Source organism: Citrus clementina, unplaced genomic scaffold, assembly GCF_000493195.1.
Source record: "Citrus clementina cultivar Clemenules unplaced genomic scaffold, Citrus_clementina_v1.0 scaffold_8, whole genome shotgun sequence".
In the NCBI taxonomy this organism is placed as follows: domain Eukaryota; kingdom Viridiplantae; phylum Streptophyta; class Magnoliopsida; order Sapindales; family Rutaceae; genus Citrus; species Citrus x clementina.
The window spans coordinates 22245538-22258917 of record NW_006262022.1 but is presented as its reverse complement, the minus strand read 5'-3'; the positions used below and the strand labels follow the sequence as shown (position 1 = coordinate 22258917).

At 36.2% G+C, this 13380-nt stretch overlaps 2 protein-coding genes across 5 annotated transcripts; one reads left to right on the top strand and one right to left on the bottom strand.

The window, feature by feature from the left end:
* The first annotated feature begins 1494 nt into the window (after positions 1-1494).
* Positions 1495-5513, top strand: LOC18035254 (isovaleryl-CoA dehydrogenase, mitochondrial). 2 transcript variants are annotated; one of them, XM_006424560.2, is made up of 15 exons: positions 1496-1680; positions 1773-1856; positions 1955-2012; positions 2190-2314; positions 2418-2462; positions 2849-2897; positions 2976-3085; positions 3256-3332; positions 3947-3997; positions 4100-4164; positions 4373-4527; positions 4601-4641; positions 4733-4787; positions 4926-4982; positions 5121-5513. In XM_006424560.2, the coding sequence occupies exons 1-15, from the start codon at positions 1567-1569 to the stop codon at positions 5265-5267; spliced, it is 1233 nt and encodes a 410-aa protein (XP_006424623.1). In that variant the 5' UTR covers positions 1496-1566; the 3' UTR covers positions 5268-5513. The 2 variants fall into 2 exon arrangements, with proteins under 2 accessions (XP_024035239.1, XP_006424623.1); XM_024179471.1 differs by lacking the exon at positions 1773-1856 and having other exon boundaries at positions 1495-1680.
* A 369-nt stretch (positions 5514-5882) lies between these two features.
* Positions 5883-11847, bottom strand: LOC18035349 (auxin response factor 4). 3 transcript variants are annotated; one of them, XM_024179469.1, is made up of 12 exons: positions 10869-11846; positions 10672-10728; positions 10287-10472; positions 10098-10182; positions 9907-9997; positions 9348-9512; positions 8368-8487; positions 8198-8273; positions 7553-7715; positions 6719-7464; positions 6434-6624; positions 5883-6279 (listed from the first exon to the last, which is right to left on the bottom strand). In XM_024179469.1, the coding sequence occupies exons 1-12, from the start codon at positions 11226-11228 to the stop codon at positions 6090-6092; spliced, it is 2430 nt and encodes an 809-aa protein (XP_024035237.1). In that variant the 5' UTR covers positions 11229-11846; the 3' UTR covers positions 5883-6089. The 3 variants fall into 3 exon arrangements, with proteins under 3 accessions (XP_024035237.1, XP_006424619.1, XP_024035238.1); XM_006424556.2 differs by having other exon boundaries at positions 5883-6276; XM_024179470.1 differs by lacking the exon at positions 5883-6279 and having other exon boundaries at positions 6502-6624; positions 6739-7464; positions 10869-11847.
* Between the last annotated feature and the right edge of the window lie 1533 nt (positions 11848-13380).

Sequence of the window (13380 nt, the reverse complement as noted above, 5' to 3'; positions counted from 1 at the left end):
CTCTTGATTAACTAATTTCTCTCTCTCTCTCTCTCTCTCTCTCTCTATTATAACAATGGTAAGATGTTAAATTAGTATCTCTCTCTTTCAATTTTTCTTTTTTTATTCTTTCTTACTAAATTAATTTTATTTTATTTTCTTACTTTTCACTGTAACATTATTAGTTCCTACCTATTATTATCATTTAAAGTTTGTGCTTCTAAAATTCGAGGAAATTTTTTTTTAATACATTCAAAGTGGTATTTCTTTTTTTTTTTTTAATTTTTACAAGATGGGTATTGTTCTTTTCATTTTATTTTAGATTACAATAGGGTTCAACTTGTTAGTTTTTGAACAACTTCATTTGTTAAATGTAAATATTTACTTCATGTATCACAATAAAATTTTGATAAAGGGAGAGAGAATATGGTCAAATAAGTAATTGATCATTTCCATAGTAACCTTAAACAAAATTACCAAAAAAAGACAAATAATTTAATTAATTAATTAATTAAACTCAACTCTTTGCACCCACCATAATCCCTAACCCTCTCCTCAACGACTGAACGTTAAATTGACTGTCTTCTTCCAATTTTAATATTCGAACCAGCGTAATCGATGGTGTGGATCCAGAAGCAATAGTTTGCAAGTGGATTCAGTAAGCTTTCAACGTTCAACCTTCTCTAGAAATAGGGTGACTTAGCAAATGGAGGTGTCAGATGAACGAAGATTTATTTGGGTCATAAATTTAACCAAATTTTCCCGAGACAAAGAAACAATGAGATGTGGTTGTTCAATATACAACAAGATCAGCAACGTGAATAAAAAAATGATTTGAGAAAATGACAGCGAACGAAGGGGGGTCTATTTGGAAGGGAATTTGGTGGGTTAACTGTAGCCTCTCTCGTCCGTGAATTATTTGCTAAATTCAGTATTTTTAATTATTACAAAAGTCAAAAATAAATAAATAAATATAAAAATTCAAAATCAATTATTGTAAATTGTATGGTACGTAACGTAATGTATTATATTATATTATTATAATAAATCCACATTATTTATAGTAGTAGAAGAAAAAGAATAGATAAGGCAAAAGCTCGCGGGAAGATATTTCAAATGAGTCAGACGGGCCCACGGCACTTATGTCCCAATCCCATTCTGTCGATTTGGTAGAAGTAGTATAATAAATAAATGATATTTTAATATATATATATATATATATTTATTTATTTTAAAAAATTATTATGTAAATTATAATTATATTAAATTTAATTAAATATATGATACGTGCATCAATTAATTATAATATAATATTTTATTAAAATTTATCCGGCGTGGGCTGGATAGCGGATGAAACTTGACTCAGCGCCAACTGCTGTCCTATCGTATCGACTAGTCAGTTCGTGAACTGGAGGGATCCAGTGTTTCCAGTTTCAGAGAAGTCTGAAATTGACGACAGCCCAACTTCGACACGCGTACGTACAACTTAAATCTCTTTATAATACGTCGGAGACATGAATTCACTTCAGTCCGTAAAACACAAAGAGAGGAGAGAAAGTAAAAAAGGGAAAAAGGTAAGAGAGAAGAATGCAGAGGCTCTTGGGTGCACGGTCTCTCTGTGCTTCGTTCTTTACGAAGAAGCAGAAACATTCGGCTGCTTTCTCCTCCACTTCTCTGCTCTTTGATGACACTCAATTACAGGTCCCTCTCTCCACCTCCGCGTGCTTTTGTTCTCGCGTCTTCATTCATTATTCGTTTTCCACGTGAAAAAATGACTTAGCCTATGCATACAGTTTAAAGAAAGTGTGGGGCAATTTGCGCGAGAAAACATTGCTCCTCGTGCGGCAAAAATTGACCAATCAAATTCGTTCCCACAGGTGCTTTTTTACTTTACTTCTTAACATTTTCTTATATGATATCAGTGCAAATGGAGTTGAAATCAAATTTGTGATTTTGGTTGCTTCTCTTGCTACAGGATGTTAATTTATGGAAACTCATGGGAAATTTCAATCTCCATGGAATAACAGCTCCACGTATGCTTCTTTTATCTTATTTATTTATTTATTTTTTATTTGCATAAGCTAAGTAACAATTTTTTATTTCTGCTTCGTCGTGATTGTCTTTACCTTGGGTTTTTTAGTCTTTGAGCTTGGACTTGGTTCGGCTTTATTCGTTTCTACTAAAACCTTAAACTGTGGGTTCTCTTGTAGAGGAATACGGAGGGCTTGGACTTGGTTACTTGTATCATTGCATAGCAATGGAAGAAATTAGCCGTGCGTCGGGGTCTGTTGGTCTCTCTTACGGTGCCCATTCTAATTTGTGCATCAATCAATTGGTAATTAAGAGAACTGAGGATCTGTCAAATTGAAATAGTACTTGCCTGGTTGTTCAATGGTGCTTAAGGTATATTCATTTTGTTTTTTTTAATGGTTGTTTAGGTGAGACATGGAAGCCCTGCTCAGAAAGACAAGTACTTGCCCAAGGTGTGATTTTCCATCTGTTTTCATTTAGTTTGTTGCAACGTTGAATATTTGTACAGTTCCTCTATAGCATATGACATATTCTCTGTTGAATTCTGATTCTGCTATAAATTGATTCATAGTTTATGTCTGTACTGATTGTACTTTCGTAGCAGTATTGACAATCTTGTCTGTAATTTGTGGTTGCCTCCATTGATCCTCTTTTATGATACTTTATGGTCTAGTTGAAGTTATTCTGTAATATAGTTCTTAATTTCATTGTACTGTTACTTTTAAGGGGCTTCCCTGTGATTTCCTTCATGTTTCTGCTATTTGCATTCATGAAAATATGGCAATATCCTATGTTTCTTGACTTCATTTTAACTTACCTATGGTCTGTTTTTGTGAAGCTCATTAGCGGAGAACATGTAGGTGCTCTTGCCATGAGTGAACCCAACGGTAACTTGCCTATGCTTCTTCTGGGGCTGTCTACCTTTTTGTTAGGCAATTTGTCTGATGTCTTTGTATTCAATGCAGCTGGCTCTGATGTTGTTGGCATGAAATGCAAAGCTGATCGCGTAGATGGGGGTTATATTATAAATGGGAACAAGATGTGGTGCACCAATGGTCCAGTTGCTCAGACGTTGGTATTTTGAAAAGTTCTTTTGCTTTGTCATGCATGTCTGTTATAATTTTATTTCAGTATGATAATAAGCTACCTTTTACAGTTATTGAATTTACTCTTGGTATAAATTTTTTTCTTATTCTGCTTAATTTCTTTTTTCATTTGTTGCCACTGACCGTCAATGTGCCTCAGGTTGTTTACGCAAAAACAGACATTAAAGCTGGCTCAAAAGGAATCACAGCATTTATCATAGAGAAAGGAATGCCCGGGTACTTCCACCAAAGCTAATTTATTTCTTCACTACTGAACGTTGGCAAATCATAAAACCTTTTCCTCGAAAGTTTTTAGAAAATTTAATGAATTCAAATTTTGTGGTTTTAGACTGTAGTTGGTCCTAGGATGAGTTGTTGGTTATCTGGGACATATAGAACAGTTTTGATGAATGATTCTGTAATGATCAGGCAACTAACTCTTTTGACAATGGTCAATCTGTTGAACTACTACCATTTCTTGGTCATATCTGTTGAGGGCTTTGTGCTGACTAGCCTGCTTTAATTGTTAGCTAATCAAATTGTAGAATTATGTATAGACTCAACTCACCATGGTCTTAATAAAAATCTTAACAGGGTTTATAACATGAGGATGGAAACATAATTGCATTGGACATAAGAGGCGGATTCTAGACAACAAATAGGGATGAAACCATTCTGTTTTGCTTCTCTAAGATTAACATGCTCTAAAAAAAATTTCATTTAAAACTCTGTTTTAGACAAAATGGAAAAAAGATCCTTGTTCATAAGTTCCTCAATATTTCTAATAAGCACATGAGGTCTGCTGACAGTGATGATCATTGATTCTTAGCAAGTTTGATTTGGTTCTGCAGATTCAGCACTGCCCAGAAGTTAGACAAGCTCGGGATGAGAGGAAGTGATACGTACGTCTGAAATGCTTTTATTTGAACTTTTCGTTTTTGAAGTCCACCCCTGCTCTTTCCCTCTTGGCTACTTGTTACTAATAATGCTATTGGTCTATGCAGATGTGAGCTTGTATTTGAGAATTGCTTTGTTCCAAATGAGAATGTTCTTGGGCAGGAAGGAAAAGGTTGCAACTCATTTGGTGAACCTAAAATTTTTAATTATCTTACATAGATGCTGCATGTCTATTGGAGAACTGGAAGAACCGTTTCTAATTCCTGCCTGTTCTTTAGTTATCTCCTTTTATTATCAGACCCAAGGATTTTTTGTTGTGCTCATAATTATTTGAAAACCAGTTGACCACATTCTGATCCAAGCTTCTTGTTTCTTTTCAGGAGTTTATGTTATGATGTCAGGGCTAGATTTGGAGAGGCTTGTTTTGGCAGCTGGGCCCCTGGGTATTATGCAGGCATGCCTTGATGTTGTTCTTCCTTATGTTCGTCAGCGGGAGCAATTTGGCCGTCCACTTGGGGAATTTCAGTTTATCCAGGTTCGTACTTGCTATTGGGAATGACGATTGTTTGGATAAGTGCTGTTACTTAACATGCACAATTGCTTTACAGGGAAAAACTGCTGACATGTATACTGCTTTACAATCATCAAGGTACAAGAGATTCTGATTTTGTAACATGTCAATGTGTCTAAAAACTTTAGTTTTCCTCATAGCAGCAGTTAACAAACTGCCATTATTTCAGGTCCTATGTTTATTCTGTTGCCAGGGACTGTGACAACGGAAAAGTTGACCCTAAGGTATTGTTGAAATCTGAATTCTGTTCTTTTCCTTTTTTTTTTTAAGTGGAAGGGGAAAATGAAAATGACTATATCTGTCTAATAGCATGAGATTGTTAACTGAAGCAGACAGTAACCGACTGTTGATACAATTTTCAGGACTGTGCTGGAGTGATACTTTGTGCAGCTGAAAGAGCCACCCAAGTTACTCTGCAGGTGAACCTACAGTTCTTCCTAGTCTTAACCCGTCTTTTTGTTTGTGCAATGACTATATTATTGTGCAGCTTTTTTAAGCGGCAAATTCTGAACATATTATTGTCAATTTATTGATTGAGCTCATATTCTACTTTCCAGGCTATTCAATGTTTAGGTGGTAATGGTTATGTAAATGAGTATGCCACTGGACGTCTCCTTCGAGATGCCAAACTATATGAAATTGGGGCAGGCACCAGTGAGATAAGAAGAATGATTATAGGTCGCGCGCTCTTAAAGCAACAGTGAGAGATGGCCGCTTTGTAGGATTCTCACTTGCACTGTTGCACATACTTTCTATATTCATTTTAAATTGTGAAATTCCCTTGGTTTAAAACGGGGAACGCACGAACAAGTGCTGAATTATAAAACTTACCGGTTTATCAACTCTACAAAATAAAATTTGCACGTTCTATTTTCTCAAATATTTATGTAAACTTTCGTAATTTTACTTGTTTCGGTAATGGCCGGGAGGAAACGTGATAAAATTGTCCACAACATTTCTTTGAATAGCCACAAATCTTATCATAATGCATGACGGATTTGTTTGTGATGCCTTTATTGTACTGTGTTACTGCATGTCTGATGTTACATCTGTGCATTTCTAGACAACTGAAACACATCACTTCCAATCAAGTTTGGTGCATGTAGTAAACTGAATCGTGTAGGTCCTTTAACCTGCTTTGTCTTCTAAATTTAATCCAATTTTGCTTTGTCTTACGAAGAAATTGTAGAAGCACAGGGTCCACACTCAAGTGAGCAGCGAATCAGCAGGAGCCCGAATTCTATTTTTCACCGTAATGTGGCCCCAATCGGGCTATCATTTCGTTACGGAAGCCAAACAGAAGCACTTTCCATTTTCCATCACGCCAAAACATACTGTGACTGAATTATTGATGCTAGCATGTTGCCGGTAGGCAGAAAGCACAAGTTGAAAACAGTTTACAACTGTGATTGTCGATAATAGAAGGCCAAATAGGAATGCGCACAGAGGCAAACATAAGACCCCTAATTAGGTTCATATTTATTACGTTGTACATACAAACATATCATCAGGCATGTCTAGGAACTTCAAACCCTTACTACCGTCGGAGAAGAGTCTGGCTGGCTGACTGATGAAGACTTCGAAACTGAAACTTCCATTATTACCGGTGCTTGATCCAAGCAGCTTTGAGTATCATCGGTGGTTCCAATGGTCATCTTCTCCACTTCTTCTTGCGTATAGATATGGATCTTGGACACCTCATTACAGAATTCACTGCTACCACAAAAACTCATTTGTTAAGACAAAAGAAAAAGACAAATCCAATTGTTCTGCTCGCTTCTCTAGGACTGCTAAAGATCTTGTCATTGGATAGAAGCAGAAACATAATAGAGAATGAACTAAAGGTGATGAGAGAATATTTGACACTTACTGCCAAGGATCATCCCCAACAACCATCACATCATTCTCACTGTCGGTGTACAAGATCCGCCATCCTTTAGCAGGATCTCGCAAAAGGCCTTCCATGTTAAATAAGTGCTCTAGTTCACTTAGCAGGTCATTGTAGCCATTCAGTCTCGAGAGATCAATAGCTCTTCCAACCAAGCTGCCTTGCTTGTGAACCTTCCCCAAGTTAATGAAACATCATTAGTAAAAGGAAAAGGCAGAAATTAAATATTGGCAAATTCTTTCCAATTTTGATCCTTACATAGCTCACCTTTGTACAACTCCTCTTACCAGGGCTTTGAGAGCTTGGAGTAGGTGTTTCAGAAGTCAGAGAGAACCCAAAAAGCTTACATCCAGCTGCTGTCCCATTAAAGCTTCCATCTTTGTGACTCGTCATATTTGCCTTGAAAGTGGGTGTAGGGATATTTTCCACAGGCTTATGCTCGTTCAGAAGATTTTCTTTTCTAATTTCGGCTCCAATTGCTGGCATCTGGATAGAAGATGAGTTGAGTTTAACATTTTCTCTCTGGAGATTAGAAGCATAAGGGCGCATTGTGTGATGTTGGACAGTTTTGGGCATATCACCATAAGGGAAAAACATATTTGACAGGCTTTCTGATGGTGGAGGGTAGATATTGGGCTTGGATGCTTGATACATGTTCATCGAATTGCAACCAAAATTGGGTTTTCCCCAAGTGCCTAGATTGAGATCAACTTTTCCAGTCAGGGATCTCAATGGGCATATTTCTTGACCTTGCAAGACCTTTGGAAACCTATTGGATTCCACAAAGCCTGTGTAAGAGGTGGGGCGAGCTCTAACAAGCTCATTAATATTATCCTTTCTGATTCCATTTAATGCAAGACTTTGATGTGCGGGTGCTCGCATTTCAAAACCCAGAGGGTGGTTAACAGTATCACATCCACACAGGGGTGATACAAAACCTACATTTTCTTGACCTTGCAAGACCTTAGAGGATCTTACAGATTCCTCAAAGTCCAAAACCCCACCACCTCTGGCTGCAAGAAGACAGATTATAACATGGAGAAGTTAGCAAGTGTGAAGAAGAAAATGCTGGTATGATTATCTAATTGGGAGGATTTTTACCACTGACAGGGTAGTCGGGTGGAGGAGCCTGCAGACCAGTCCGCAGTTTCTTCATCCTTGGGGAGGACTGAATGCTCAGGGGTGGGAGAGAAACAGAACGATCAATTTCCCAGGGGGAAACCTGTTCTTGATGATCACTCCCAATACACTCATCCCATCTGACCTGTCCAAACATATATGAAATTGGTGAATAAAACATGTATGCATAAGTAATCTAATGTGACCCAGCAGGGTCCATCAAATTAGCATGATAAGATGGAGGAATTCCGGCGTGAGTGAGTTTCATCAACTACTTGGCTCCCTAGAAGCAGCCTGGTATTGTTAAATCAGCCTAATTAATGCCGTGTGAATTATAGTATGAAAACAAACCGAGCTTAAGAAAATTCAGTGGTCTTCCCAGAGTAACTGAAGTACATACACTTATTAGTGATTGTGTATGAAAGGTAAAGAGGTAGCACAAATATATTAAAACAACGGTCTACCAAGCAAACAAGTGGAAGCTCGACAAGGAAGCAATTTCCTCATATCCAGGATAAAGAACAAAAATTGCAAGTAGACAAAAGACAATAAAATGCAAGATTGTCCAAATCAAAGAGAATGGGAATACTGTAGATAAGTTATTGATAGCATAATTATAAAGCTCACCATTAAGCATCTCCATTTTGAGTTTGGCCATCGATAGGGATCCAAGTCAGTGATTCCAGTCACTACACCATTGCACCTTCAAGATAAGAAATGGCACCACAGTATGAGAATAAATCATCACCAGTAAAAATATAATTATTGTCATGCTGTGTAATGGACTCATACAATACCTTCTTTCAGGAGAATCGTCCATTTCAAATCTCATTTTGAATCTTGTTCCAATGCATATGGGATTCATGATGATCTTCACATACTTTTGGTAGGGTATGACAAAGTCTGCGTGAGTGGCCCTGCATTTCAACATTTTGGAAATAAAAATCTCTTTTCTCATAAAGCAAGCCTGACCCAGCAAGTAAATAAAAATGCAAGAATGAATGGATTCGTCTTCAATTTCATAAGAACAAGAGCTATTAGCTCAAACTTCTAGAATACAGTCTTAGAATATGGGCTGAATGATTGCAGAACAAGCGTTCTGAAGAGAAATGCTTGCTAAGTCATTGAAGCCATTCCTTAATCAATTCAAGCTTCATAGCTTAATTTCCAACTGAAATTAAGAAATCATAGTCATTTAATTTACAACATACAGCTTGACCATTTTTGTTCAACTCCCAGGAACCAGCTTCAAAATCGATGATATAATTTCTATCATTGAATCATTTTTTCCAGTACACATGTGCTCAGTTAACCAAAGAACAGAATGAACAAAAATTAGTAATCCAAGCAAGTAAAGAGGTTCACAGTCAAAGGCAAGGGGCAGTAATATGTAGCTGATGTGCTCTATTACCTAAATTTACTATACTCTTCTTATTGAGGCAAATGTTTGACACATAACTCTTTCAAGAACTCATACTCACATGCTAGTGCTAAAGTTACATTCATATATATGATATTATTCACGCAGCGGGAGTGGAGCCTCATATGACGTTTTCTCAATAAAATCACAGCTTGAGAATGGTTGACATCCAATCCATAGAATTACTTATGCTATTAGTCTCATTGACAACAAAATGCCTTGTAGTAGTTGCAACCGTTCACAGTCATCAAGTAGAAAGAGGGGCGCAAAAAAGAAAAAAAATGGGACTGTGGGACCAACAGAGAAGTATCAGTATGAATTTCATTTCCTCCATTTAAGCAGACAATGGTCAATTACCTTGGACTGTAGAAAACATGGAACATGCTCTTGGTTGATACTGCGTTAGCCACTACAGAAAGAACATTGGGGTATGAATTCTGCTTCGAAAGAATTGAATCAGGAAGACCATTTCTAGGTTGAACAGATCTTCTGATACCCAACCTCAGCTCTCCATCTTTACCCCTACAAAATGAAAGAAAAATTTTGCAGGTTCTGGTCACTAAAATGGGGTTGGAGAAACCCATGACAATAGGATGTTGTTGATTGGAAATGAAACAATGAATTATTTGCTCACAGCATTGGAATACCCTTTAGTTCACTGTTTTGGACAAGCGAAACTCGTTCAAATCTTCTTATGCATTGAGCATTTTGGGATTTAGAGAAGGCAGTAATTTTATCTGTTTTCATAAAACTCGAAGATGTGCAAATGATTTCCTTGTAATAATTCTTTTCTCCTTTTGACTAGTTACCATATTCACAGAGCTAACAGTGACTTTTGGCTCCAATTCATAACAAACGAGAAAATTACAATGTAATGTTACATGCATCATCAAAATGTTAATTTTTTTTTTTTAACCTCAGGAAAAGCACTGCATCCCCTGAAACAAGATTCTTTTGGCTCACAAAGATGCTCCATCCTGTGGTAAGCAGATGCCGCCTTGGCTGACCTAAAAGGTAATAAACATTGAACTTTATCGATTTCTCCTTCAATTTTTCTTTGTTCTTTGATAAGAAACAGACAGGTTTCCAGAAGTTTCCCAAAGTTACCTCTATAAATATGTCGAAACCTCCACTCCACTCCATGCAGGTCCTTGGCAACAAGCTCTTGAGAGGGTCTCTGCTGTTTATAGTCCTGAAATAAAGGAAATACCATTACTTTAACTAGAAAATCTCCATTATTATGTTACCATCTGATTTTCTAAAGCATAGCAAACATATAAAAGCATAGAACTGCACCAGAGGAGGGAAACAATCTTCGGCAGCCCTACGAGGAACAGAGAACCCGCCATGGGTACTAGTATCAGAAGCTGTAAGTGTTTTGCAGAACATATGAGGAGTTGATTTTGTAGGTGATCTTCCACCCCCCTCCTCATCCACACCCAAATTTTCAAGCTGTTTTGCCTCTAAATTTAGCCCTTCCAACTATATAAAACACCAAAGGATACAGTATGAGCAACAGAAATTTAAATTCAACACGTTAAGAATATAAATTCTCATAAAATATATACAATAATTGCTAAAAACTTACAAGTTGAAAATTTTCATCAAGAAATGCAACTAGTACGCACTAATAACAAAGACAGAGAAGCCAATTAGCAACAGTTTAGGCAGAAAATCATACCTCCGGTTGAGGAAGCAAAGCAACCTGAGTATAGACCTCATCATTCTCTTTATTAGCCTGTTACATAGAGAAATTACAATTAATAATCAAATTTAAAAGAATAAAAAGAAAATGGGAAATCGTATAGCCTTGTGCTGAAGGCTAATATGAGAATTCACAAGCAATCCAACACGAAAGGAAAAGGACCCTGTACTTACAAGCAGTTGAACATCCACAACTTTGCAAAAGATTTGTGGTTGGAGATCAAAGTTGGGAACTTCAATAGGTGGAAAAGCAGAGGATGAGGCAACTTGTTCTAAGTGACCCTGAGGGAAGTAAACAACTACATTTCCTTTCTTGGGCAGTGAAGTGAGAGGACCAGCACAAGCATGCCAAAGCTCAAAATAAATTGAAGAATATAAAGAAGAAGAAGAAGAAGAATTTGCAGAACATGAAGAAGAAGAAGATGAAGAGTTCAAGTAACAGACACAACCACTGTTGTTCTTCCCACAATCTCCATTGCAAAATGCAATCTTTTCCCCCTCGGTAGTTGCTGCATGGTTCAGATCAAATTCCATGAACACCTCAGCCGAAAAAACAAAAAAGGGTATTCTTTGTGCTCTCTCAATACTACTAAAAGACCATTAACAAACCACACACTTAAGATAATATCTTTAATAGTAATGAAGTGGTGATAACAAGAGCACCCACAAAGCTTAAAAAAACTAAGGAAAATGTGGAAATGGGGTCAAATCACGGAAGAAATTTCATATTTTTGAGGGGTACCATAAAGCTAAAACAGGAGAAGGGTGCAAGAAGATGAATAGAAAAGAACAAGAAAGTCATGCTAAGGCTTTAAGAAGAAGGGAGGAAAAAAAAAAAAAAAGATGAGATGAAAGAAAGAGAAAGGGTATCAAATAATAACAAGGAATTCAAAGTATGATTCCTCTCCCATTTTTTGCAGGTACTGAGAGGAGGGAGCAGGAGAAACAGAAGACATAGACAATTGCTTACAGAAAGAACAGAAACACAAACAAAAAGCGAAAAAGAAATAAGAAATGAAAAAAATAAAATAAAATAAAAGCCAAGTGAGTGAGGACTGAGGTGGTGGCTTTTTTGGAATTAACACTGTTTAAAGAGAGACTGTGTTGGGTGGAGGGGACAAGCTAAGACATTACACAACCCACACTCCCCTACTCCTGTCACTTTGCTTTCTTTCTTTCTTTTCTTTCTTTGCCTTGGCTTTTTCTTCTTTTGTTATTTTCCCCTTTTTTTGTTTTTCTTGGGTCAATTATAGTATTACACTGTAGAAATGTTTTGAGTAATTATAAAAGTAGCCTAATACTTTGCAAAAGCAATGAATTAGTCCACAAACTTATCTGCTGTCTCAAAATCATCTCTATTATTTATCTCTGCTGGTAAGAACTAAGCATGTAATAAGATTATTTTATCCTTTTCATCAGTAAATTTAAGAGAGTAATTATAAAGTTTGAATCATAAATTATGTTCTTATTTGATCTGAATTCTTTGATCTTTTTTTTTTCTTTTTAAGTATTAACATGTTTAGTTACAGATCTACAAATCTAAATACATATAATGAGAACTGAGGGTCTATTAACACAAAAAAAAAAATCTAAAATTAATAAAGGTGGATTTACTTCCATTTGATTAAGGTAGAAATAAAACAATACTCACTTGGGTATGAATTCATCACTCAACAAATGATGATTTTTTTCCAATCTTAGTCTTTCAATGATTATTTTGTTACACTAGTAAATTATGTGAACTTATTTCTATATTTCAATTAGAAGTATAATGATTTTAAAAAAAAGAACGTAATTTATTCAATTTTATTGATGTAATTTGATGGCATGGAGGAGTTTGAGAGAAGTAGTAAAATTACGAGTTATTTCCTATATTTACGAATTTACATGGAGTGATTTGATAATTTTAAGAAGTTGCTTTTTTTTTCTTCTTTTTCACTGTGTTTTATTCAGAGCCCTCCATTGTCCATTCATTCCCACCACGGTCCAAGACAAAAGGGGAGTTTTCATTAATTCAAATCAATACAATACAACAAACAAAATCTAATATTGTAACTTCTCTTTAGAACTTTCTTTATTTCCCCAAAAAAACAATCACATAACGTCAACAATAAGAACAACTGCACCCACTAAATTCCCCTCATCATAGCCTTAGACTTCATATCTCAAGTTATCAATTCCATCCAAATGTACCCTCTTGATATTTAATGTAAATAGTATTTGATCTAATTACAGACAGACAGTATCACTTTGATTCAACTTTTTACATTTTTATTAAATTAAAAAAAAAATGGTCCAATCTTGAAAAGGAATGGACCAATTTTTATGGGTAATCTTTTTCAGTTAAGTTTTTATGAAAGTTGAGTTGAAATGTGAGAGCAGAAACGGCCACTACACAACAGTCCCCAGTTGGACACTCATTATCGAAAATAAAAATTAAAAAAAGAAAAAAAGAAAAGCAAAGAAAAAAAAGGGGCCAAAAGAGATTAAAGGAAGGAGTTGTCATTTGTCAATGTGAAAAAGAATGGGGCCAAGAGAGTTTGGCAGCAACTATCATGGGCGTGGTGTTAGTTGTTGGGACTCAGTGAGTCAGAGGCCCAGCAGTCCACTCTTTTACTATCTATTGTCTTATCACTCTTTTGTTCCTTTTATATTTTTCCAGAGATGCTGCTGCCCTTTCAACTTC